The sequence below is a fragment of the Phyllostomus hastatus genome, unplaced genomic scaffold, assembly GCF_019186645.2.
Source record: "Phyllostomus hastatus isolate PE091 unplaced genomic scaffold, TTU_PhHast_1.1 phas_scaffold_501, whole genome shotgun sequence".
Classification (NCBI taxonomy): domain Eukaryota; kingdom Metazoa; phylum Chordata; class Mammalia; order Chiroptera; family Phyllostomidae; genus Phyllostomus; species Phyllostomus hastatus.
The window spans coordinates 63,710,831-63,738,821 of NW_025334033.1; the positions used below are offsets into that span (position 1 = coordinate 63,710,831).

The window sequence follows — 27,991 nt, forward strand, 5'->3', positions numbered from 1 at the left end:
GGAAGCCAGTGAATACTTTGCCTGAGGAAGGGGGATGAGTATATTTGTTTTTTGGGTTATTATTATTTTCTTTTTTTAGGACAGCAGCTGTATGGAGGATCAACTTGGAACAGGAAAACTAGATGAGAGGAAATTGCACTCATTCAACTGAGGTATGATAGTAAAGGATGTCAGAAAGACATTTCTGAAATGTCAAATAGGATTCAACTTGCGGCAGCCAGTTGGGTGGTAAGAGGGCGACTCCAGAATTTTTAGCCTGGGAGACTAAATGGTTGGTGATACCATTAAAATCAAGCCTAAGACATGTATGTAAAAATAGAGGGGTGCGCAGTAGCCCTGTGGGAGTGGCGGAACACTCCGCCCTGCACTCTGAAGCGTTGATTTCCGCGTCCGGACCTGCGCAGTTTCAGTAGTCAGGAGCTACATGTAGCTCTTGAGCACTTGAAATTGTTGTTAGATCAAATTGAGATGTGATGTCCATGGGAAATACACACTGGATTTCAAAGATGCAGTACAAAAAACTGTAAAATATCTCATGAATAATTTAATAACGATTACATGTGAAGATGATATTTTGGATATATTGGGTTAAACAAAAGTATATTAAAATTAACCTCACCTGTAAAATTTCAGCATGGCTGTGAAGACATTTTAAAATACATTTGTGGCTTGCATCTCAAATAAGATTTCAATTTCTTGCTCATCTTCTCCTTCTGGCAATCATATCCTATGATTTGGATGTTGGAATGTTTAAAGTTGTCCCAGAGGTTCCTAGGCCTCTCCTTGTTTTTTTTGAATCCTCGTTTCTTCATTCTGTATTGGTTGAATGTTTATTTCTTCCTTCCGTTCCAAATCGTTGATTTGAGTCCTGGTTTCCTTCCCTTCACCGTTGGTTCCCCATATATTTTTCTTTATTTCACTTTGCATAGCTTTCACTTCCTCTATTTTGCATCTGTACTCAATAATTTCTGTGAGTATCCTGATTGCCAGTGTTTTGAACTCTGCATCTTATAGGTTGGCTATCTCCTCCTCCTTTAGTTCTTTTTCTGGAGGCTTTTTTTTTTTCTTTAAGATTTTATTTATTTATTTTTGGAAAGGGGAAGGGAGGAAGAAAGAGAGAAGGAGAGAAACATCAGTGTGTAGTTGCATCTCGAGTGCTCCCTACTGGGGACCTGGCCTGCAACCCACGCATGTGCCCTAGACTGGGAATCAATCAGCAACGCCTTGGTTCACAGTCCTGCACTCAATCCACTGAGCCACACCAGCCAGGGCTTTTTCTGGAGTTTTTTTTATTTTTTTCTGTACTTTCATTGGACCCATATTTCTTTGTCTCGGTGCACCTGTTATGTTGTAAGGGGCGGAGCCTTAGGTATTCACCGTGTTGGGACAACCCTCCTGGCTTTGTTGTGGTGCTCTCTGTGGGGGTGGAGTCCAAGAACAAACAACGCCTCTTGCTCCACTCTCGGCTGGCTTTCAGTCACTTCCCCCCGCCCCCACAAGCAAGTCGGGCCCTTCTGGTGCTGATTCCCGGGTGAGTGGGCTTGTGTATGTTCTAGGACCCTGTGGATCTCTCCAACAAACTCCTGTGAGGCTGGAAGTTTCTCCCACTGCCGCCGCAGCCCCCACAGTTTTTACAGCCAGAGGTTTTGAGGCTTTATTTCTCTGCTCTGGAACCCTCTCACTCCTCAGTTGCTCCCCCTGCTTCATTTGCACATGAATGTGGCCCCCCGCCCGCCATCCTGGTCCTCCAGCCCGCTGCCTTGCTGCGGGTCCTCCCCACCCTTCCTACGGGTCTGAATGAAGATTTCTTCTTTGACTTCTTGGTTGTCAGACTTCCATACAGTTGGGTTTTCTGGCAGTTCTGGTCGTTTTTTGCTTTTAAATTTGTTGTTGTCCTCCTCTTGGTTGTGTGAGGAAGCAGAGTGTATCTATTTAAGCCTCCATCTTGGCCGGAAGTTGATAAACTGCATATTTCAACCCCTGATTATTACTTTGGTGTATTACTACTTTTGTCTTTTATTATTATATCTTTTTGTTATCCTATTCCTGTTTATTTTACGTAAGCTTAAGCCTTCTAAAATTATGACAAGTTTCTTCTTTAAAAAATATCATGTAGTATATTATCTTTTGCTACTCACAGTGTCAAAGACATAGCAATTAAACAGCATAATTAAAATCGAAGTAAATCATTATGCCACAATCATGAAACTCTTTTTATCTTTTTTAAAAATTTGTTTTTATTGATTTGAGAGAGAGAGAGAAAGGAAGAGGGAGAGAGAAATATCGCTTTGCTGTTCCACTTATACATTCATCGGTCGATTCTTGCACGTGCCCTGACTGGGAGGGCAACCTGCAGACGTAGTGTATAGGGAAAAGAGTCTAACCAATTGAGCTTCCCGGCCAGGACTCATGGAGCTCTTGTTGCTTTATTTTTTAGGTTTATAAAGAACTCTTCCTTTCAAGGAGCTCTTCCTCTCAAGAGTTCATCGTGTTTCATCCTGTATACAGCTGAGAGATCAGTAAGTAATGCATGTCTAATAAAGAAATAGCTTCGTTATATTCTGAGCAGTTGTAATAAAAATACTTCTCATGTGTTGAAATCCGGGTCTGTCTGCAAGAATATTTTATCATGAACTCATTCTGTCCGCAAGGTAGCTGGTGTCTTCACTTCATGATGTAGATAAAGCGGGAGGTAAGGTAGATTTGAGAAGAACAGTTTCTCTTAGGCCATTAAATATCATCGTGGTGTGTATGCTCCGTGCCGTTTCATTGGCTCCCGCTCCTGGCAGCTCCGTGAGTGGGTGATGTCCACAGGTCCTGGCCTCGGCAGCCCTGCTCGGCTCCGGTGGACCTGCCTGTGGCTCCCTGTGTGGGGTCAGCCCGTCTCTCATTTGGTCTTCCGCCTTTCCTGCCGCTTTCTGGCTTTCCCAGCGTTATTGCCATCTCCAAGGAGCCTTGCCTTCTCACAGTGAGCGCGGAGTAGAACGGCTTTCGTTTTGTTGTTTTTTTGCCTCTAGTGGTGTTTCAGGCTTACTTTGTTCTAGGACCTGCGTGTTCATCTTCTGGCCATTCAAGGTATTAGTCACGTTCTGTTCCGACACCATTATTTCAAATGAATCGATTGTTTCCTATCAGCCCTCTTCACTGTCCAACTTCCCCATCTGTGCACAGTGGTTAGGAATGCCAGGGTGTGGGTGGTCTTAGCCTAGGTCTCTAATAACACACCTTTGCTCTTGGTGATTTTTCTTAATTCTTCCACTGCTGCTCTTCCGAGTCTCAGCCTCCTCTTGATTTCTTAACTACAGTCTCTATTTGAACTGATGACTACACTGAGATAAGCACAACATTTAACCATATTAATGCCTTCATTGTCTGTGTTAAAGTCCTATATTTCTTCTTTAGCCAAGGTATTTGTCTTCTTGATGTTCAGATGCAGTCCTGCTTTGGCGCTTTCTTCTCTTGCTTTTGTCAGAAGTCGTTCCAAATCATGGCTGCTTTCTGCCAGTAAGATGGTGTCATCTACATATCTTAAGTTACTGATGTTTCTTCCTCCAGACTCAGAAGAAGGAGGAGTGAAAACTCACCGAGTCCAGCCCAGTTTTTCACACGGCGTGTTCTGTGTGCAGATTAAACAAATAGGGAGAGAGAAAGCGCCCTGTCTAAACACCTTTGCTGAGAGGAAACCTTTCTGTTCCCCCACATTTTGTCCTTACGGTGGCTTCCTGTCCATAGTACAGGTTATGCATTAGGACAATCAAATGCTGAGGCACACCGTTTTTTAAAAAAATTTTTAGTTTATTGATTTGAGAGAGAAATATCAATTTATTGTCTCACTTATTCATGTCTTCATTGGTTGGTTCTTGCCCATGCCCAGACTGGGTATCAAGCCTGCAACCCTGATGTATTGGGACGCGGCCCTAAGCAACTGAGCTACTCAGCCAGGGCCGAGGCACGCCCATTTCTTCCAGAAAGATTCAGCTTTTCATGATCCACACAGTCAGAGGCTTTCCTGTGTCTGTAAAATGTAGACCCACTTTCTGAAAGTCTTCAAGCACTTCAGTATACATCTGACGAACGCTTGCAGTGAGACCTCCAGTGCCTCTTCCTTTTCCGAACCCAGCTGAGCACCCAGCACGCCGGGCTCCGTGTGAGGCCGAAGACTCGTCCTGTCACCTGGAGCATCACGTTCCCTGTGTGGGAGAGTAGAGCGGTGGTCCGACGGCTGCCGCCCTCCGTAGCGTCTCCTTGCGTGAAGATTTGGATGTATGTTGAATGTTTCCTACTTGTTGACAAGTTCTTGTTAGGGTTTTAACAGATTCGGTCTTTATGGGTTGGATTAAATCTGTTGGTATCCCAGCTACCCCTGGTGATTTGTTTCCTCCCAGTACTTTCAGGGGAGCTTTCCCTGGACCTTCTAGAATTACACCTTCTTCCTCAGAGGAACCTTCTCAGGGTGCCTGTCCTCCTCTCGTCTCTTCCGTGTAGATTTCCAGTGTTGTTTCCGCCTTCCCCTTCTTTGCTCCTGGTCAGATACTGTGCTTCCTTCTTGGTCATTTTGCACTCCTAATCTAAGTTTAAGTTTCCTCTGTATTTCTTGAATCTCCTGGTAGAGATTTCTTATTTTTCCTTTTTTGCCTTTCTCTTCTAGCTCTTTCATTAACTCCTATAATTCTCCTTATATCTTTGTGGTAGTCTTTGAAAAACTGTTCAGGATTCTAACTTGCATTTGTCTGTCACCTTTTCATTCTGCCCCTTGCCTGTCTAAGTACTTTTAGTGTTTCTTCTGTCATCTGTCTCAATTTTTCTTTCTTTTTTACTTCTTCCTTTGTCTTTTCCCATTCTCTGATTTCCTAGTTTTAGTCCACAGGTTTTCTGGTTCTCAGTCAATTAAGTTAAACAGTTTTTTATGTGGACTTTTAATCTATCAGGATGTTATTTACACTTTATTTTGGTGCTATGAGTCTTTTGTGTGCTTCCGCTTTCCTCTAGTGTTTGATATTAACAGTTCGTGGTCAGAACCACAATCTGCTCCTGGTCTTATTTTGGCAGAGAGAGTACAATGTTTCCATCTCCTGTTTTTAATTACATCATCTATTGATTTCTGTATTGGCCATCTGGCGATGTCCCTGTACACAGGCCTCGGTTGTTAGAAGCATGGGTTTGTGGTGGACCAGCTGGTGGCTTCACAGATTCCAGAAGCCAATGTCCTGCTTCGTTGCTGACCCCCAGTCCAAATATTCCCACGACATTTGATTCTACTTTATTTGCTACTTTCGTGTTCCCTCACCTGTAATTATCAGTGTGTCTCCTTTTGATGTGTGATGAAGTTCCTCTTGGCTGCTTGCCTAAAAGCTTTCGATTTCATCTTCTTCAGCCTCTGTAGTTGGAGCATAGACCTGAATGATGGCTTTGTGAACAGGTTTTCCCTACAGGTCGGATAGATACTGTTCGCCTTAGGCCCTCGCTGCCTGGGCTGCGTGTTGCCTCTGGATTAAAGCCGCTCTGTCTCTCCTGAGTTTGTCGTGTCCGGAGTAGAACGCTAGCACTTGCCCCATTCCGGCACATTTCATTTGCTGACACCAAGCACTGCGGTGTTTAGATGTTCCGTTTCTTTACAGTTTCCAGTTGACCTTGGCTCATGCTTCTCAGGTTCCACGTCCAGTTACATGCACTGGGCAGCATCGTGCTTGCCTTTGTGCACATCAGCTGCTGGAAGTCCTTCCGGCTTTGGTCAAGTTGCGTCCTTAGCAACAGTGCTACTTGTACTTGTTCTCTGCTTTTCCCCAGTGACGACCCGGGAGTCTCATCTTTGAGCGCTGTCTCGTATTTCATTTTGGACCATCTCACTGCAGGGCTTTTTAGGTAAAACAATAGACATGAGAAAAGAACAGGAAGTGCAGCGGCGGGTCACCATTGGCTTCCGCTGTGCAGCGTGTGGGTCCCCCCCGCACGTGCTCGAGTCCCAGGCGTCGCAGCCACCGACGGCCTAGGAGATGCAGCGCCCCTGCGGGGACCGTTGGGGTTCGAGAAGCTTTCTGGCAGGGAGACTCTCTTAGCTCCCTTCCAAAGTTGTATTTGTGCACATTTTCTATCAAGCAGGGCATTAGTGTCTTTGTATTTCTCATACCTTACAAATAGAAACACGCTAAGTCAATATATTTTTAATTTTAACTTGTTTCAACAACTGTTACTGAAAATCCACTGTGATTAAGTCATGTGCTACTATAGTAAGGATGCGACAGTAGAGCAAGCCTAGCCGCCCGGCGCCCAGAGACATCTCCCAAGCAAGAGGAAACGCACGTAAATCGGTGACTGTTAATGGTGCGGTAAGGGCGTGAAGCTCCTTTAGTACTAGCCGTGCCTCGCCCGTCCAAGAAGCATTTATTGACCGCAGCTGTACGTGAGGCTCGGCGGGGCATCGGACTATAACTGTGATCACAGTAGGCATGGTCTCTACTTCCACGGAGTCCGTATTCTAGTGTCGGGGCTAGCGGGGAGAAGGGAATGGGCAAAGTGAGGAAGTTAAGAAACAGCAAGTTGACAATGGAGAGCACCAAGTCAGCTCTCTGATGATAAGCAGGAGGAGAGAACCTTCGAAGAAGAGGTTGAAGCACCAGGCGAATATAATCGTCGTTCCAGAGGCGGGCTGGGAGGGAGGGGGTGGGACCCACCAGGATGCATGCACATCGGTGACGATGAGCGAGGGGGACTCTGGAGTTCTGGCTCCTGCCCAGGAGAACCAGATGGCAGGTGTGGTGGGATTAGCCCCTGACAGCCTGTTACGAAAGGTGGGCAGTCAGTGTATCCTGGTTTGTCAGTACGACCGTGGGCAGATAGGTGGTGACGTGTTTTCAGGTATGCAGTGACCTCTCCTACCTGCATAGGTAGCCAGGAAAGTCTGATTTATTTTAAGGAGCTAAGATCTGGAATGTTTCCGTAGGGTTGTGTTTTCTTTTAAAAAAATATTTTATTCATTTTTAGAGAGAGGGGAAAGGAGGGAGAAAGAGAAGGAGAGAAACATTGATTGGTTGCTTCTCGCACACCGCAATTGGGGATGTGGCCTGCAGTGCAGCATGTGCCCTGACTGGGAATTGAACCGACAGTCTTTTGGTCTGCGGGTTGGCGTTCAATCCACTGAGCCACACGAGCCAGGCAAAGCTCTATTTTCTTAAGGGATATTTTTACATCTGTTTAATAGCCCACAATTCTAGTTTTACAGCAGCAGTGTTCATGGTATGTCTTCTTGAACATATGTAGTAGGCATCCCAACAGACACTGTAACATCCTTTTTACGTATGCACTAGTATTCATGTGTGATCGCCTGGGATACATGGGTGAAGAAGGGTTAATCAGCCTGCCCAGAACCACACGGGAGTAGATTTAAATCTGAGTCTGTCTGATTCCCAAGTTCACTACACGTCAACAAATCACCCTGGGGAGCCACCGAGGGACTCGTGCAAACAGGAGTGTGTCAGATGTTTGTGCTTTCCAACTCAGCATGGTGGAAATGGGTCTTTAAAATGTTTGCTTTCCATGGTTATGGAATTTCTTCCCACTTAGAAATTAATTTGTCACTACGTATGCCAGACTGTACTTTTATGCTTAATTATATTTTTATTTCTTTTGAAAGGACCTTTGGACTGTTGTTATTGGACCAAAAATGACATCTATCATCAAACTGACGACCCTGTCTGGGGTTCAGGAGGAGTCTGCTCTCTGCTACCTGCTCCAGGTGGACGAGTTCCGGTTCTTGCTGGACTGCGGCTGGGACGAGCACTTCTCTCTGGACATTATCGATTCGCTGAGGAAGTAAGTTTTATGTGGAGTGTTTCCAGACGATTAGTTAACCAACTCTTCTTTCCTACACTGTAGTGCTATTTTCATGTTACACAGTGTTTCTTTTTTGCTGTGATTTAGTTTGTAGTGAGTTAGTTTTCTTTATGCCGAAGAGCCAAAGAGGGACTATTTTCACTTGTAAAGTTTTCTTGACTTACAAACTGTGTTATTTGAAATTCAGAATAACCTTAAATTAATTGTTATGGAACTAATGGATCTCAGTAGAGGTTATTGCACCTGAGTTTTAGAAAAGAGCAAGGTTAAGTTTATAAGAATTTGAAGAACAGAAACACTTTCCATGTGAAAGTTCTGCGGTTGGACCACATTCATTTACTTTTTCATCTTTTGATGCTGGACATTGAGACTCGGTGCTCAGAATAGTGACCGTGAGACACAAAGCGATATTGACCCATCAGAGAAAAATTCAGTTATGTTTGCAGTATTGTACTAATGATGGAAGGAAAGAGGACTTAAACATTTAAAAAACATAAGGCTTGTAGCAAAATTTTTTTCTTTTGTCAATGAGAACATGCTTCATTGATTAATTGAATCAATTAATGAATTTACTATAATGAATATGCCTGTCAGTTACCATGCTATAAAAAGCTGGGCCAAAAATCCATAATAAATATCTGACCATTTAAAATATCTTCTCCTGACTGGGAATCGAACCGGTAACCCTTTGGTTCACAGGCTGGCACTCAGTCCATGGAGCCACACCAGCCAGGGCTAAATATCTTCTTAATTTCTGAAATTCCAAGCTGAGTTCTTGAACTTAAATTAGTAGCATATAAGATAGCCATTTAAAACCAGCTTACATGTGGTGTCTACTGTTTCTTTTCCTTTTCTTTTTTAAATGTGCCTAGACGCTATATATTTACGTGTGACATGCAATAATTTTGACGGGTAGTAACAATTGAAATTTGTAGGCATCATACTGTCAGCGTTTTCACTCCAGCACAGTCTTCAGTTCAGAACACCGAGAGGAATCAGAATTGGTGAGACAGTTCTGACTCTCCCGCCTTCACCCTTAAAACACGCTTTGCGCCAAGGTCATTCCGTGTGTCCCCCCAGGCACGTGCACCAGATCGACGCGGTGCTGCTGTCGCACCCCGACCCGCTGCACCTCGGGGCGCTCCCCTACGCCGTCGGCAAGCTGGGCCTGAACTGCGCCATCTACGCGACCATCCCCGTTTACAAGATGGGGCAGATGTTCATGTATGACCTTTACCAGGTAACTTCAGCGGCTACAGAAATGCTTAGCCCTTCCGCCCTGATCGTTTCTGACCTTTGTGTGTGTGTGTGGCTCTTCCAGTCTCGACACAACACGGAAGACTTCACGCTCTTCACGCTGGACGATGTGGACGCAGCCTTCGATAAAATCCAGCAGTTGAAGTTCTCGCAGATTGTGAACTTGAAAGGTAAAAAGTATTTCCAGCAGTAAATAATTGGATTAATGGGGTTTAACGTGCTGAAAAGTACAGGGGAAATTTGTAGTAAAAATTGTAGGCGTTCTGGTCCGAGGGACAGAAAATTAGCATTTTTTAATGAGAACTCTGAACCTCCCCCAGGTCGTTCAGATGGAGAAATATTCCAGGTGAAACACTAACAAAATGCGAACAGCTCAGGCCTTTGCACTTGTAACTCGGGGGAGACGTCCGTTGTCTGCCCTGCACAGTGCGCAGAGCTGCCGTGCCCAGACTCTCCCTCCCGGGGCTCCCACGTAGCACCGGGGCGTGAGGTCGCTCAGGGGACTGAGTGTTGCGACTGAAGGAAACGGAGTCGGACGGCAGCACAGAGGACAGAATGACTGAATTCTAGAATCGGACGCTAAAAAGTTCATTCTGTCACTAGGTCAGGAAGTCACATGTTAAGCATGCGTGTGTCATCTGCAGAGGGAATAGCAGTGAAGACTCTCAGGGGCGGACCCTATCCCTGAGGAAACCGGGCGGCCGTGGGAGCGGGGGAGCTGGCCAGGGAGTCACAGGGCTCTCAGCAGTCGTGTGTGCCCCGAGTTCTCCTGTAGGACAGATCCTTTATGGCAACGAGAGAGGGACGATCGGTTCGAGGTCAGCAGAAACGGGAACACCTGATGATTGTGCGTGCAGTGCACCTCTTCAAACGTATTAGTTCCTCCTAATTAATATACTGGTAGTAGTGACCTGGAGTCCAGGCTCTAGCCTCTCGTTTGTAGGCACAGGATGCCTGCCTGCAAGGATGCTTATTAGTAAAGGGGCGACAGCGTTTGCCTCCCCGAGGGAACGGAGTGGTCTGGGGCAACAGATGACACTCACATTTCACTCTGTGTCTTTTTACTTTTGAATTTTGCATCATTGTGTGTGTTACCTATTAAAAAGTAGTTTACAAATAAATAGCCTTTCTTTGGGGATTGAAAGGGATCTGAGCATTGCCGTTATCTTGCTGATACAGGTAAAGGACATGGCCTGTCCATCACACCTTTGCCCGCCGGTCACATGATAGGTGGAACAATATGGAAAATAGTCAAAGATGGCGAAGAAGAAATTGTTTATGCAGTTGACTTCAACCACAAGAGGGAGATGTAGGTATATCAAGGAAAAAGCTGATAGAAACACAGTTGGTATTATTTTGTACTTTGGAGGAAAGATTAGGAACAAAGTTATTTTTTAATCAGAAATCTAAAGCAATTTAAAAGTACTAACTAGTGAATGTTTTCAGAATTAATTAATTGCATTGTAAGGGAAAATTGTGATGAAAATGATAAAAGATGTATTTGAAATTTACATGTTAGTATCCATTCTGTAAAACAGATTTCTCCCTGGAGATTTGCAAAGGAGATTAATTTTTGTATATCAAACTGTACCTTATATGTTCCTGACCTGTTATTTAAAGGAACTTGTTGGTTTTCTTTTTGTCAGAGTCAGTAATAATTTCCATCTAATATAACCATATGTAAAGTCAGACTCCCTTTAAAGAACATACAAGAGTTTAATTTTAAATACTCATTTTGTATTCAGAGCACGTTATATCAATTATATCTGAATGATGGTACTCTGGAACATCTTGGTTTTCCCTTTTTTCTTTGAACTTACCAGATTTTCTTACCAGTGAGCTTGTATGTGTACTTTTATAGTTAGAAGAGGAAAAAACCTTATAAAAGAAGTTGCTTAATTTTGGGTAAGATAAACTGCTGTGTATTTGAAGTGATAGAAAATGTTTCTCTTCACGTTTGCTACAGCCACTTAAATGGATGTTCCCTGGAAATGCTCAGCAGACCGTCCCTGCTCATCACAGATTCCTTCAACGCCACGTACGTGCAGCCCAGGAGAAAACAGAGGGATGAGCAGCTGCTGAGTACGTATTGCACGGTGTCCTCTATGGAGAGCTGCGGGGTGCACGGCAGTGGGAATTGCTGCTTACTCGGCTCTGGTTAACACTCCTCTCCTCTAAGAGACTGGCTAACTAGTATTTTTTGAAAAACTACTACATGACCATAATAATCTTTTGTGCAGAAAGATACTTTTGTACAGAAGTATCTTTCTGCACAAAAGATACTGTGAAAGTATCTTTGTGTGTACTGTGGGTGATTTGGTTTGGAAACCAATGGTTTATAATTTGTCAGTGAAAAACACTGAGAGACAATGGCATTGTTTTTCATTCCTAGAAGGATATATTCACAGAATAGAAAGTATTTGCAGTGGCCTGAATGAAATTCTTTTATTTTGTAGCTGGCCTAGTGATGGTTTATTTATAAATTGCAGTTTTTATAGTAAAAACGTTGAGATAAAGTTATCTCTGATTTGGCGGCCAGGCGCTGTTGTGTCCTGTAAGGATTTTCCGTTCTCGTCCTCCAGCAAACGTCCTGGAGACGCTGCGCGGTGACGGCAACGTGCTGATCGCCGTGGACACCGCGGGCAGGGTGCTGGAGCTCGCGCAGCTGCTCGACCAGATCTGGAGGACGAAGGACGCGGGCTTGGGTGTCTACTCGCTGGCCCTGCTGAACAACGTCAGCTACAACGTGGTGGAGTTCTCCAAGTCCCAGGTGCGCCTCCCCCGCCCCCTCCCCGCCCACCTTGGGTGGTGGGGTGTGCTGCCGAGTGGGCTTAGGGGGAACAGGGCCCTTCGGGGTTTGTCTTTCTGTTGAAGAGGTTGATGGTGACAGCGACAATAAAGGCTAAAAATTAACCACTTCCTGTTCTTTCTGCTTTACTTGTATAGTTTCATTTAACCCGTCTAGACTCGGTGCAGTCGGCTCTGTTTCCCCCATTTCACAGACTGAGCAAGTTGCCGCTCCTCTAACACTGAGTGTCCCAGTCTGTGTGTTACGGGGACGAAAACTCAACCCACCTCACAGGCTATGAATGTCAGAATGAAGCCCTTATCCTTGAAATAGCCATTGCTGGCATAAGATACTCATTTAGAACTTACACATAACCTTCTCAATGGATGTAAAGGAATTCAGAAGTGCAACGTAATGCAAAACTGGAGTTCTAGGGATGAGCACTGGGGCGGCAGGATCTAACGGGGAATAGAAGCAGAAAATAATTGTCTAAGAAGCCCCAATTTGAGCAGCCGGCGGGGGGAGAGGGGAAGACTTGAGGTAGAACTTGAACCCCTTGCCTGTTGAAGAATACGCTGAGGTCATGACGCAGCCTTGCCTCACTGTTGTCATCTCTCCTCCCGTGGCAGGTAGAGTGGATGAGCGACAAACTGATGAGGTGTTTTGAAGACAAAAGAAACAATCCGTTTCAGTTTCGGCATCTCTCCTTGTGTCACGGTCTCTCTGACTTGGCTCGGGTCCCCAGCCCTAAAGTGGTGCTCGCCAGCCAGCCCGACCTGGAGTGTGGGTTTTCAAGAGACCTCTTCATCCAGTGGTGCGAGGACCCTAAAAACTCAATCATTCTAACTTACAGAACCACTCCTGGGACCCTAGCGCGCTTCTTAATTGACAATCCCTCCGAAAAAATTACAGAAATAGAGGTGAGTGCGTGTATGTGAATTTCATCTTAACACGGTTTTGAATGCATTAGGCATGATGGGTAAAAATCAGTGACCAAAAACACAGCGCAAAGTTGTTTCCGGAGTTCTGTCAGAATCACAGCAGAGAGCCTTCAACGGCACACATTTCAGGGCTACTTCGTTGGAGATTCTCGCTCTGGAACCCTTCCGTGGTGCCCTCTGGAGCCACACCCAGACGGGGTGCACACACCCTGTGTGTTCTCAGTGTCTCTCGAAAGCTGCTCTCGTCCTTCCCGTAATCGGGATCGGGCTCTTTCCAATGATACTCGTTTTCCTGCGGCCCTTTCACGTGGATGCCCTTTTCCCCTCTCTCATGTTCCATGCACTTTGGGTGGGGTAGAGATTCCTGTTCCGTGTTGCGGCTTCAAAGCCATTTCCCTCCCCTCTGTAGTCCGAGTGTCAGGCTTGACGGTGCGCTAGCCCCTCCTTGGTCCTGACATTTACCGATCGCCCGGTCATTCTCTGTCATTCTCTGTCCTCCATCAGTGACGCTGGGCTCCGGTTGCTCGCCTTCCTGTCCGCTCGTACCCAGGACTTCCTTCTTGAGGCCTTCAGCATCCCATCCACCCAGTTCCTTGGCTCCCAGGTTCTCGACCTCTTCTTTCTCATTGGTCTTTTCCTCCACCCCACCTCAGCCAGCCGTCCCACCCGTTGTGCCCTCTACTCCGTGGTCACGCCCCGAATTAGCCTCGTTAGGGTTGAACAACCTCCGCACCTCTACTGCCGCGGGCCTGCACTCCGATCTGAGAGGTGGCTTTCTCTGTCACTGCTGTGCCATAGTCCTTTGGTCCCCTCGGGTCTTGAAGTTCATGAACCCCACCACTTTTACCCTCCGCCACCCCTCAGGCTTTGAGCTAGGGGTCCATCATCCTTTTGCAAACACCTTTAACTCTCTCACCCTTCCTTCTGCTGTTGCACTCACCTGGCCACGCCTTGACTCCCGTTAAACTGTCTGTTTGCTTGGTGCCTGTGCCCGAGCAACGTTGTGTTCGCTGGCATTACACACTACTGTGTGGACGGGCTCTCCCTTGCACGCGTGACCTTGTGTCTCAGAGGGGCACCCACTACTGGCACTCAGCACTTTGTGGGCCATTGCTTCCTGCTCTCTCCGGTGAGACAACTTCATTCCTTCTTTCTTCTCAAAGCCCTGCGCCTGCATCTCAGGCCCCGCCCACAGCACGTGATCTTGGCTCACACCTGCCTGCGAAGCAGAAGTCAGGCAGGAGGTCCCTCTTCTTCCCGCCGCAGAAACGCCTCACCTGTCCTGCACCCGCGCTTGCCGCCTTGTCTCCCGTCACAGCAGCGAGACGGCTCGTCAGGTGGGCGTTACGCCCAACGGTGATTGTACTAATGACCAACCCGCCAAACCTATTAGTTTTCTGAAACTAGTGTCACTCGCTCAGAGTCTGCAGCAGTTGGCAGTGAATAGGGGAATAGCGGCCAGGGTTTTACGGATTTTCAGGTGGCCGCTTTTCATCTCGTCCTCACAGAAGCTGCTTAAAGGAATGCACAGTTTGTTAAAAGCTGAGAAGGAAGGGTATCTTATTAACTCCGCTTGAGAAAAGCATAATAACGGTAACTAAACTCGGGTACACGTTCATTATAAACGCAGAATCACTGAGGAAAGATCCAAAGCAAGCACACCAAAGTGAAATGCTGGCTCTTGGGTTATTTAATAGCTTAGAAATGCAAAATTAAAGGAACTCAGAAATACTTGACCCAGTTTCATCAGATATGAAATGCAGTATTTGAAAATATTAATTACTAGAAATTCAATTAAGGTAGATAGGCCATTTGAGGAATTCATAAAAGAATATTAAATGTGGTTTAAGTTTGAAAAAATAGAAAATGCTATTTGGAGCTCAAACTCGAAATGTTACATCTTTTTTTTCATAGGTAGTACTTATTCTCGGGGTTTTTTTCTTCTGCAGTTACCCCTTTCCTGTCTGTGCTTCCTCACGTACCCCTCTGCTTGGTCACATCCAAAACCATGTCCACCGTGTCTCCTCTCCTCTGAGCCGTCTTCAGCTCAGGGAAAAGCACTTTCCACGTGTTTATGCAAGCCAAAACCCCAGAAATTTTAAAGAATGTGAGTAGACTATATACTGAAAAGTGTGCATAGTAAAAGCATATAGGGTGATGAATTTTCACAAACTGAACACATGTGTCCAGGCTGTAATTCAAATCAAGAAATAGAAAGTTACCAATACCCCGGACACCCCCTTCTTGTCTTCCCCACCTCTTCCAAGGGGGACCACTGTCCTGACTCCTAGTGCGCAGACTGTTAAAACTTATCTTCAATTCCTTACTTCTCTTCCAACACCCACAGTCAGTCTGGCGACGAGTCCTGCGGGCGTGGCCTGCAGACGTGCCCGAACCTGTCTGCTCTCTGCAGCTCCACTGCCGCCAGCCCGGCCCGTGCTGAGTGGGCCTCCCTGGCCTTTCCTACCGGTTCCTCTCTTTTCATCCTTGTATGCTCTCAGTCTGTCTTCTCATAGCACCAGACGAGGTATGTCTTTCTCTCTGGGCCTCTCTTTTTATTGTGGTACAAACCGCATGACAGCACTGACTGTCTGAACCACTGTTAAGGGTTCAGCACAGTTATATTAGCTATAGGAACAGCATTCTGCAGCAGATTCTAGAACTTCTCATCTTGCACAACCGAAACTTGCACCCATCAGACAACTCCCAGAGCGTTTTGTCAACTTTCACCATTTCACGCCACGCCCTTCCTGAAACCCTCCAACAGCTTCCTTCTGCTATTTGGATGAAATCCAGACTTCTCACCCAGACCTTCAAGATCCCACGTGACCTGCCTCTGTACGCACCTTTCTGACCTTGTCTCACTCCACGTGCTCAGTGCCCTGCGCTGCTGCACGGCATTTCTTCTGCTGGTAGTGCTTTTTCTCAGCCTTGTACTTGACCGGTTCCTTGTCATTCAAGTCGTAATTCAAAGGTCACCTCCTCAGAGAGGCCTTCTCTACCAGTTGACAATGATTACTCAGTTGCCAACCCATCGCCTAACTTTTTCTGGCGCTCATCACTGTTATTTTCCTTGTTGTCGTCTTCTGCCCACTGCCAACTGGAGTACAGGTGCCATGAGAAAAGGGATTTTGTTTTTTTCATCCCTGGCACTCAGAAGAGTATCTGATAACGGTGGTTCTCAAAACTGCGGGGTGCAGAGCCCTGGGGTGTCCCCGACACCCGCTCAGGAAGTCCACAAGGTCAAAAGGATTTTCCATAATGTATTAAGGTGTGGTCTCCTCCTCCCTGTCCCCGTGTTTATGCTGATGGGCAGAAGCGATGGCAGGAGGCTGCCGGAGCCCCAGTGTAGACCCAGGCAGCGGCTCCCAGCGGCACCGGCAGTCCCTGCGTTTGTCGTCGCCGCACGCCCGTTAGACAAGTGCGGCTCACTTACGGGTGTCCTTGTCAGAGTGGTACACGTTATTAACGTTACTAAATTTTTCAGTAAAATATTTTTTTAATCTGGGTGACTAGGTGGGAAGTTTGCCTAAAGCACTTGTGTTGTATACTGAAGTACTGCAGTTGTCTCTAAGAAAACCACTTGTATCAATGTGCGAGTTGTGGGTTAGACTAGCACTTTCTTCTTTTCTTAAAGATTTTATTTATTTTTAGAGGGGGAGGGAGAAAAAGGGAGAGAAACATCAATGTGTGGTTGCCTCTCGCACGCCCCTTACTGAGGACCTGGCCCACAACCCAGGCATGTGCCCTGACTGGGAATCGAACCAGTGACCCTTTGGTTCACAGGCCAGTACTCAGTCAGTCCACTGAGCCGCACCAGCTGGGCTAGCCACTTTTTTCTTGAAACACTATTTTTACTTGAAATAATGACATGGCTAATTTAGGCTGATGTTTGGCAGATAGTTTCCCAAAAATGAATAAATTGAGCCACTCACTTTAAGGAAAATAATTGATAGTATTTGTTGTTTAAATCTGATAAAGTTCAAACTTTCAAATGAAAATTAGAATTTTATAAAACCTAAATACCCATCTCTGTCAAATTAACTGCTGAACTTAAAAAAGATTTTCCAGTGAGATTAGGGGTGATATTTGCAAATGTGATTTTTCAAATATTTGTTGACAAATATTTGTCAACATTTGTAAGATCTGTATAACCCGGTGAACCAGTATTTTCCAAATAACCCTGTGCATGACGTTAGGAAGAAATGCACAAATGAAAGGCCCACTCCAAGTGCAAGATCAGCCGGTGCATTTCCATGGAACAGCACAAATACGCACTGGTATGACTGCGGATTCCTCAGCACAACGCACCTTTTGAGTTTTAATGTAGTATCAAGAAGAATAGTCATAAAAAGATTGATTCTTCATAAGAACACCCCTGTTTGAATATTTTCCCCCTTTCCAACGGTACATTTGTATGAGGTGGGATTTTCTTCATGGACTTCCACAGAAGCAAAATATTGCCAGAGGGTGAATGCAGAGGCAGACGTGGGAATGCAGCTGTCTGCTGTTGAGCTGGACATTCAAAGAGTCTTGCAAAAAAATGTAAAATAACACTGTATTTTCCACTAATTTTTTCTCTTTGGAAAATATAATTCTCTTTTGTAAAAATATGAGGTTAATGTTAGCATGTGATAGCGTTATTTTTAATGAATAAATAAATGTTTAATTTCTCAGTTTCAATTTTTGATATGGTAAATATTGATAAATATAACCAAAAAAACAGAAGCCCTGTATACCTAAACTAATGCAATGTTTCATGTCAATTAGACTTTAATTTAAAAAACAGTATTAAAAACAAGAGATCTTTAGTATCCCCAGTAATTTAAGTTTTAGGAATTCTTTTTTTTTTTTTTTTTTAAGATTTTATTTATTTATTTTTAGAGAGGGAAGGGAGGGAGGGAGAGAGAGAGAAGAAACATCAATGTGCAGTTGCTGGGGGCTGTGGCCTGCAACCCAGGCCTGTGCCCTGACTGGGAATCGAACCTGCGATGCTTTGGTTCGCAGCTCTCGAAGTCTTAGGAATTCTGAGATCAAAAAGTTTGAGAACTACTGATTAGATCACTTTGTATTGATAGATTTAAAATTGTGTCCAGTTTTTTACTACTACCAACATTGCTGCATTTGTGTGACTTTTTTAGTAGGCTACCTTTCCACTAGTGGAAATGCTGTGTTAAATGACAAGCAGGTTTTTTGTTTGAAGTGCCGCACATTGCCTTCTAACAGGGCTGCGTCAGTTTCCCCACAGATACTGTAACAGACGAAGGCGCCCGTTCCCATATGCTATTGTACTTAGTGTTGTCGCCCTCACAGATTAAAAAATGGTATTACATTTCAAATATTTTGCATTTAAAAAATAGTCATTAGTGAAATTAGGCATGTTTTCATGGCTATCAGTTACTGGTTTTTCTCATTTTAGAAACTGCCTGTATGTCTATTTTGTTCTTTTCTAATGTGTGGATCATCTTTTTCTTAACTGATTTGGAAGGGGTCTTGGGGAAAAACAGCTTCTGCTAGTCATACCATGCTGCAAGTAATTTTTTCAGTTTCTTTTAATTTCATGAGACTTAAAATGTTAAAGCAATTTTATTTTTCATGTTGCCCTATTAATTTATATTTTCCTTTGGGGCTTTTTGGGTTTTATGTATACATAGGCCTTACCTACACCAAATTATGAAATTACTTAGCTGTATTTTCTTTTCCTGGTTGGTGCTTTTGAACTAGTTTGATTTAAATGAAACCCATCCTAGAAATGTGAAAGCTCGATTTTCGTACTCATCTAACTAGGATCTGTAAGTACGTGTAACGGACACTCGAATAATTTTAGAGGAACTTTTAATTTAAAGATGATGAATCAATTTAGAGACGTGATGGTTCTCATACCCCACTGCCCTAACCCCTGATGTTGGTGTTTCCTTTCGTTTTCTGTTTTCCTTTAGTTGAGGAAACGCGTAAAGCTCGAAGGGAAAGAACTGGAAGAGTACTTGGAAAAGGAGAAACTAAAGAAAGAAGCTGCCAAAAAACTTGAGCAGTCCAAAGAGTGAGTTATTTTTAGACGCAAGTTTATGTGCGTAATTTAAGAAGAACTTCTTTCTAAGACAAAAAAAGTTCAATAGAAAATATTTAACTTTTGTTTTGGCCTTATTACTCGTGTTTCATCTTTCAGATGGTGCTAGAATCCCAAATTCTTTCATTGCTAACATTCAATACGTGTTCATTAACTGGTAGTTAATGCTGTGTTTCACACAGTATCAACCCAGCAATACTGATGGTCATTGAATGGCCGTCCGGTTCATGGTCGGTGTTCAGTAATAAGCTTACGAGCACCCATCAGAGCCCTCGGGGACCTGACGACCGTCACCTGTTCCGACCCTCCCAGGGCAGACATCGACTCCAGCGACGAGAGCGACGTAGAGGAGGACGCCGACCAGCCGACGGCCCACAAGGCCAAGCACGACCTGATGATGAAGGGCGAGGGGAGTCGCAAGGGCAGTTTCTTCAAACAGGCCAAGAAGTCTTACCCCATGTTTCCCGCCCCAGAGGAGAGAATTAAATGGGATGAATATGGAGAGATTATCAAGTATGTGAACAAAAATATGCCTTTCTCTCTTACTGATGGTAGGAATCAAGTGTGTTATCATTTGAGCTCAGTAAATTTGGTTTTTCTGGTTATCAGTTTGTTGAAATAAAGATGAAGCTTTCTTGTTAATACGCAAATGGAGAGTTACCGGCCTTCTTTGATCAGGGGTGGGCGGACTGGGGCCTTACGGAAATTAAAGGAGGCCTGAGATTTATAAGAACTGGGAGGTGGCAGGGAAACCACAGAAGCTGAGAGACAGATGCAGGGCTGGGTCGTCATGGTGCGTCTGCTGACCCCTGAGCTCGCCCAGGGATCTGTCCGGGGCCTCTCCCCGGCCCACAGGGTGAGGTGTGAAGGGCACTCCCTAGCGGTCACAGGGGACATAATGTGTACAGTCACCTAATAATCGACACCATGAGGTCGCAATGGCTTCAAATCAAATGTGTATTTAAATCTTGAGATGTGCAAGGAGTCTAAAAATTAGGCAATTGACTAGTTAGTTATATGTAACATAATATTAGCTTAGTCGTTATAGCTTCTAATTAGAGACTTATTATTTAGACCAGAGGATTTCTTGGTGCCAGAACTTCAAGCTACTGAGGAAGAAAAAAGCAAACTAGAATCTGGCTTGACAAATGGAGATGAACCCATGGATCAGGATTTATCTGATGTTCCTACCAAGTGCATTTCCATGACAGAGTCTATTGAAATAAAGTAAGTGCTTTCGTTGCGTTTTGGAAATACAAATTTTAAACACTTGAATTATAATTTGCATTGCTTCCAAGGTGAAATTTCTGAATGTCCTATAGTAAGTTTACACTTTTAAAATTTAATTTCTTTTTTCATGTAGAGACTTGTGAAGTATGGAGATATTTTCTCTTTGTTAATTATATCTGAACGCCAAAGTAATTGAATTGGGGTGGGGGGGTAAACATTAAATTGTACACTTACATAAAGAAGCAGTCTTTCAGCATTTTTATTATGTTCAGCAGCAGGTGAGGGATACAATTCATAGGTTTGACTTCCCCAAGTGCTTATTTCGTTAAATATACTCCTTGACTTAAACATCTCCAGTGCCCTAATGTCTTAAAGAGACTACAGTGACCTGAAGTAGTTAAGATATTTTTTTCCTTTTGGTATAGTTAATAACACTAGAAAATTGTCGTTTTGGAATTCGGAAAAGCTCCTGAGAGAGCCAAGTGGCTTATCCGTGCAGTGACACCATTTAGCGTACACCCTTGGGTGTCCCGAGGGCTTGGTAACACGTGCGAACGGGGCCGCAGGACGCCCCCCCACGGCGGCCGCACCCGTGTGTGTGTGTGTGTGTGTGTGTGTGTGTGTGTGTGTGAGTGTGTTCACAGCAGAGCGGGGGCTTCCTTCAGCGAGGGGCTGCCCACTGCCAGCACCGGGCCTCGTCTGACTCCGTCATGCTTTCTGGCCTGATGGGAAGGAGTGCGTCAGTACTGTTAAAATTCATTTTACCATGATTATTGTTAAGTTTGATGATCTCTTCAGATGCTTGCTGCTGTTTCTGTTTCTATAAAGTCCATATTTATTCCCGTTGTGCATTTTTCTCTAGAGGTTGCTGTCTTTTTGTAGTTGATTTGCAGGAGTTCATTGTGTATCCTGGATGTCGTTGGTGGTTGGTTTTAGACAATACCAATAAAAACCATCTGCCATTCTGTTCACTTGCTTTCGAGAGTTTTCCATGGTCCACTTTGTTTAAAAACATTTCTAATCTTGATGTAAGGAAATAGTAAAGTATTTCCCATTGTATTTTTTAAAAAGCCCTTCCCTGTCCTTGGTCATAAAGATAATTCTTACATTTTATTCTGTAATCTAAAGCTTCACCTTTTCTTTTTTGTAATGGCTTCAACTCACCTGCGATTTTATGTGGGATTAGGGCAGGATCCAGCTTTATTTTTCTTTATATAGTGGGCCTTTTTTTCTAACAACACTTATTAAAGAATCCACAATCCCCCAAAATGCGTAAGAATAGGATATGTGTGTTTTCCTCAAATCCTCATTTTAATACTGTAGACACTTTTCTTTTTTTAGTTTTTTAAAAAACTTATGTACTGTACATGTTTCTTTCCTGATAACAAAAGCCATTAAACACCTAGTATTTGAGTGAACTTGCCAGAAGAGCATGTTTGAATAACCCCGTGTAATTGCAGAGCCAGGGTCACCTACATAGACTATGAAGGGCGCTCTGACGGGGATTCCATTAAAAAGATCATTAACCAGATGAAGCCGCGCCAGCTGATCATCGTCCACGGCCCCCCAGAGGCCAGCCAGGATCTCGCAGAGTGCTGCCGGGCCTTCGGCGGGAAGGACATTAAAGTGTACATGCCCAAGCTGCACGAGACGGTCGACGCCACCAGCGAGACTCACATCTACCAGGTGAATGAGCTGCGCGTGAGCCGCGCCAGAGGACACTGTGCTGCCGACTGGGGCGGACGGACACGCCAGGGCGCAGCGCGGAGTAGGACAGAGGGAGACTGTCCCCCACCCCAGCAGGTCCTAGTCTCGGGGGCTTTTACCAAGGAAACAGGATTGGTTATGCAGTTGCACCTTTGATAGAGAGCACAGAGGATGTTATGAGAACGTACAGAAGGAGACAGTTGCACCTTTGATAGAGAGAGCAGAGGATGTTATGAGAATGTACAGAAGGAGACCCTGGCCCAAGTTTAGAGATTAGAAAAGATTTCCCGGAGAAAGGGATAACTGAGCCGATCCCTATGGACGGGTCCTCAGTGGGGGTGTATGTAGAATGGGAAAGAGAGGGAGGAGAGAGTGTTCCAGAGGGAACAGCATTAGCAAAAATATGCAGATGAAGGGAATGGTGAGGGTTCAAGAATTCAAAAGTTTTATAAAAATTCATGGATGTCAGGGTTCTATTAATAGAAAGAAATGGAGACAGGCACAGAAAATAGGAGTAGAGGAGAGGTGGATTAACTCGTACTTGGGAGTGGGAGATGGTGTCAGGTAAGGCAGAAGTGATATGTATTTGTTGGGAAAAAATGGATCGGAATTCAGGAGGCAAAACCGTCACTGTGGGCAACGCCAGAGGAAGCAGCATCCCAAGAACGCGGAGGTGTGAAACCGCGTGGTGGTTTGGAACACTATTAGCAAATCCGTACTCCTCCAGTACCGTCAGGTGTTAGGGAGTGACAGGTGTTAGTGGCCTGCACCCTCGGCTGTCCAGGAAGGTCCTCTGGGGAGCTTTGGGGTGATCGAGGGTCTCAATGCTCTGGTCTTAGCCGCACTAGTTCCGTTAGAATCGCTGCGGGTGGGGCCCAGCACTGATAAACTTAGAAAATTGCCGTGTGGCTTCAGTGTGCAGCCAGGGTCGAGAGCCTTTGTTTGGAAAGTGGACAGGGGCCCAGAGACCTCACAGGCCATTAGGTCATCACCAGTCATGGTGAAGGTCAGGTGAGTGAGAGGCTTTGAAATTTTAATGCACATTACGAGACTTAGGACATGGTAATAGTAAATAATAGGTTATATTTAGCTGTTCATTTATACTCTGTGGGTTTTATTTCTCTTCCTCCCCTTTGCACATCTAGGTGAGATTGAAAGACTCGCTCGTTAGCTCCCTGCAGTTTTGTAAGGCGAAAGATGCCGAGCTAGCCTGGATAGACGGTGTCTTAGACATGCGGGTCTCCAAAGTGGACACGGGAGTGATCTTAGAAGAAGGGGAACTGAAGGATGACGGGGAGGACTCGGAAATGCAAGTGGACGCGCCCTCAGATGCCAGCGTCATCGCACAGCAGAAGGCCATGAAAAGTCTGTTCGGAGACGACGAGAAAGAAACAGGCGAAGAAAGTGAGATTATCCCGACTTTGGAGCCCCTGCCACCTAATGAGGTGAGTGGGCGGTGCTGCTTCTCTCTTTTCCTTGATTGGTCATCCTTTGAATTTTCCTTTAGGCTTCTAGCCATTTCAAATGGGCCATATGTAGACTGATTTTGGAGTTTTCAGAGAAGATTCCTCACGGTATGTTTGTGTGTGTGTGTCCCCTGTATGGCTCAGGAGTAATAATAACTTAAAGGAAACCTGCAGCAGGTCTTCTTATGAGACACATAATTGTTTCATGATTTGCTGTAGTTTTTCAGTAAGGGTTTTAAAGTACGAAGGCCGATGACTGTGCGAGTCATCTGCCTGCTTCTCATCGGGAGATGTGTGGTTTTCTAAGAATGCCATACGCCCGCACTCCAGTTTTGCTGTCAATTCAACTCACATCACTTTTGGTTTTGATATAGTTCGAAAGCTTTTACTTAGCATAGGTAGAATTCTAGTCTGGTATTGACATGTCCGCAAGAGATACCTGCCTCATTAGCAAAGGTGTCATGGAATTAGCTGACAACAGCACCAAAAACGGTGACGCGTACGTGCGTGTGAGGTGACATGTTTAGCCCTTCCAGGCGGTGAGGATAGAGAGACAGCCTCTGTCGCTGGACTCCTCCCCGGCACTGCTCTTGACATTGGGAGAAGTCGGAGTTGTTTGTCTCTCCGTGCTAGCGCTAGCACTCGTCGTAGCAGTTTCAGAGTAGCAGCATCAGGTCGAACCACTTGCCTTTCCGATTCTAACACCTGTAGCATCCACTGCATCTGCCCTGAGGGAGGAGGGGAGGTGGGACCCCGGTCAGGAGGAAATTATCTCCTGAACCAAGCCCTCGGGACGAGGGCCCGAGTCAGAAAGGATCTGTGGCTCAGCGAGCCTGCTGGCACTCTCGGTGACCCCGTTAGGCGAGTGGGTGAGAGAAAGCATAACGTTACCAAATGTGTCTCTGGTATTGTGAGGCATGACTAATAACATTGATCGTGAAACGTTCAGAAAGTGCGAAAGGCTTTGTAATGTTAAATAATGAGGTACGATTCAGAATAACAACTTGGAATGTGATTTACAGTCTTGAAATGATCTGTCAAAGGACTTGAGGGAATAATAGAAAATGTCTTAAAAGATCATAGGTTATTTTACTTTCTTCAGCACAGCTACGTGTCTGGTATTCTAGTTGAAGTTTCTCTTTCCCCTTTAACCTTATCCGAGGTTCCTGGACATCAGTCGGTTTTTATGAACGAACCAAGGCTGTCAGACTTCAAACAAGTTCTTCTACGGGAGGGGATTCAAGCTGAATTTGTAGGCGGTGTCCTCGTTTGCAACAATCAAGTAGCTGTCCGCAGAGTAAGTGTGTTTGAAAGGGGTTGAACTGGACGAATGCTTCTGATGCATTGTCACTTAGAATTCTGGAATTTTTAATTGGTGGTTTCACAAAATTGGACACCAGTAATTTATATTCATAATGATGACCTTGAAGGCCTTAAAAAGTGACTCTCAAAGACTGGATAATTTCATTTCATTGTAAACTTTTATTTGTATTCTCTGACATTTACATGTCTGTGAAACTCATGATTTGAGTGATACAGCCACGTTCTGTGACTCAGAGCCACCCATTTCCTCACTAGTCATAAAGTAACTTTGGTTGTTATGTCTGCATGTTAATGGTAGAAAAACGTACTAAAGAGCTTTTTTTTTTTTTAATTGGTTTCTAGACGGAAACTGGACGCATTGGACTAGAAGGCTGCCTTTGTCAAGATTTTTATAGGATAAGAGACCTTTTATATGAACAGTATGCCATTGTGTAAAGGACATCATGTCAAGAAGTATCTGTTTGACCTTTATAAGAAAAAAGGGATTCTTATTCTAAGCTTTTGCGCTTTTTTTTTTTTTTGGTAATGTACAAGAAGAATCTGCCAGAAAAACTTAACATGCATTAGATTTTTTGCTAATGCTCAACTGAGCATTCTCCCCTTTAGTGTGAGCGGGAGAGACCCCAACCCGTGTGCAGGCCTGAGAGGTGAAGCTGACGGCTTTCCTTTGCCGACCCCTTATTCTAGAAGGGCTTTTTACTTGAATAAAACAATGCAACTTAGCAAACCAGTTCATGGCCTTAGAGAAACGTATTTGCATGAACTCTTGCAAACTGTTTCTTACATTTTCTGGAATGCAAAGTGAGAATTATTTAGAAAAGATGAGCTATTAGAAAAAAGAAAACTGACAACAGTTTTTTGAGTCCTCCTTAGTTAAAAACCAAAAAGCAAAGAGCACGGGCTGCCACGCTTCTGAGTTGTGATCCACAGTTGTCCTCCCGTGCAGCGTGTCTGTTCCACGCCCGTATCTCCCAGGCTCACTCTAGGGCGAAGCTGGAAGTGATCAATTTTCATTTCTCCCGTTTCTTGTTTTACCAGGATTCTGTTGTTGTTCCGTATGAATTGTAATGCCGTCATTTGAACACACATAATTCAAAAGAGCTCCTCGGTGTGTTCCAGTCTTAAGGGTTCTGCATACACTTCAGGCGCATCTCAGCTGTCATCTAGGTTACCATTAGAAACTGTTTTGTGCTCTGTTTTCAAGAAACAAGTTTGAACCTCCTGTTTTTATGAGGTAGCAGTGTAATTGAATCACAAGGTGTAAATGTTTCCCTCTCCTAGGCTTGCTTTCTCCCAAGGGTGCCCACGCAGTGGCTGGATTTTATACACATCACCGCAGAAGCAGCGCTGAAGGTGGGCACGGCCGGCTTTTCCGCATCTGCACCTTGCTTGGGGCTGGCAGTGCTGACACGGTGCCCACCGCTTGTATTTAAGAATAAAAACTGAGTATATGCAATTTCCATTGAACTTCACAATGAAATCATTTCGCCCTGTTGTACTCTCAGTGCTTTTTTAGCTTATGGCTTAATCACGGCCTCGAGGCTTATTTCCTGAGTAGCTAAGCCCTCCTCTTGACAATTAGCACTTTTAGAAGGATCAGCCTTCTTTCGCTTGCATGGAACTCTGTACAGTACAACCCAGTGCTATCAGACTGCAGTTAATTTCATTCTATTTCAAATGCTTACAAAGCTTTTCTTGTGGATTATAGTGCTAATGCAGAGTTTACAGGCTTCTTGATACTGACAACCAGATACACAAAACAATGTTACCGAAGATGAAGATAAAGAGTATGTTTTCTTTGCAGAGCTTTGGAAAAAATTCACTTAAACTCTTATTACTGACTAGAGTAAGCCTAAAATTCTATTTATTTTCCAGATGAAGCAAAGTCTGCATTTGTTTCATGGATTAAAGGATTTGGTTATACATATTACATTGAAATCCTGATATTGAAAATTTGATTTTTGCCTGACCTGTGAACAAGAATTAAATTTTAAAGTCCTGCCTGAAGATGGCTGTGCTAACTAATGTCATTGTAGGAGCAATCTTTTCACCTGTTTCTGGATGACACTGTTACCAACATTTCAAAAATGAAGACATTTGTTTAGCTTCAGTTACTGAAGAAAAATACGAATTGTAAAAAGGACTCTGAGATAAATCGTGAACTCAGGAATTTTTAGATCTTTACTCGTCAGAAGCAGAACAAACACAACCAGACCATCAGCTGGTATCTAGAAATAGCTTAAAAAGATTTTTCGTTGCATTTGCGGCGGTGGGATTATCCATGTCGGATGCCAGTGCTGACTATTGAGCGTTTCGGTGAGCCAGCGGGTGCTCTCCAGCAGAAGGAGGGACCAGTTTTCTAAGAGCCATTTGCCTTTTTTAAAAAAATTGAGCTGTGATTCACATACCATAAAATTCTCTCTTTAAAGCGTACAGTTCATGGATTTGTAGTGTATTTACAGCCTTGTGCGACCATTACCACTCTCTCATTCCAGAACATTCTCATCATCCCCCAGAAGGAACCTCGTCCCCATCAGCTGTCGGTTCCCAGGCTCCCTTTTCCCCAGCCTCAGGCAACCATTAATTTGTTCTCTGTCTCCTTTGGGTTTGCCTGTTCTGGATGGTTCAGAAAAATGGAATCATAAAATGTGTGGCCTTTTGTGTCTGTCTGCTTTCACTTGGTGTAATATTCTCAAGATTCATTGATGTATCAGTTACTTTTTATGGCTGAACAATCTTCTGTGATGTGGACAGACCGAGTTTTGTTTCTCTGTCAGCTGATGGACATTGGGGCTGTTTCTACTTTGTGGCTGTGACCAATAATGCTTCTGTGAACACTCAATGTACAAGTTTTTGTGTGGGTATGTGTGTTAAGTTTTCTTGGGTATGTATACACAGGATGGGGCAAAAGTAGGTTCGCAGTTGCTCATATGGAAAATAATACAATGACTAGTAAATGATAATACAAGAATAAAGTGTGTTTCGCATCCTCACAACTCAAAACCTACTTCTGCCGATCCCTCTGTCTAAGAGTCGAGGGGCTGGGTCCTGTGGCCGCACCTCTGGAGGCACCGCCGGACTGGGTCCCGGAGCGGCTGCGCCGTTCGGCACTCCCGCCGGCAGTGGATGGGAGCTCCAGTCCCCGCAGGCCTCCGCCGCGCTGGTCGCCCACCGTCTTTTTTATCCTTGCGGTCCTGTGTGCACGCAGGTGTCTCGTTACGGTTTTGATTTGCGTCTCCCTAACGACTAATGATGTTGAGCATGTTTTTTGTACTTACTGGCCATTTGTGTATCTTTTTTGGAGAAATGTCTGTTCAGATCCTTTGCCTGTTTTTTTTTTTTTTAAATTGGGTTTTTATCTCTTTACTGTTGGATTATAAGA

General features: G+C 44.5%; 1 protein-coding gene across 1 annotated transcript; it reads left to right on the forward strand.

Moving 5' to 3' along the window:
- The first annotated feature begins 77 nt into the window (after nt 1-77).
- Nucleotides 78-27,612, forward strand: CPSF2 (cleavage and polyadenylation specific factor 2). The gene is made up of 16 exons (XM_045822922.1): nt 78-152; nt 2,438-2,519; nt 7,631-7,809; nt 8,911-9,070; nt 9,152-9,257; nt 10,267-10,396; nt 11,054-11,169; nt 11,670-11,857; nt 12,505-12,795; nt 18,756-18,856; nt 19,196-19,396; nt 19,958-20,110; nt 21,574-21,799; nt 22,966-23,265; nt 24,449-24,583; nt 24,952-27,612. Exons 3-16 carry the CDS (start codon nt 7,661-7,663, stop codon nt 25,042-25,044), a joined length of 2,349 nt encoding a protein of 782 aa, XP_045678878.1. The 5' UTR covers nt 78-152; nt 2,438-2,519; nt 7,631-7,660; the 3' UTR covers nt 25,045-27,612.
- The last annotated feature ends 379 nt before the right edge of the window (nt 27,613-27,991 follow it).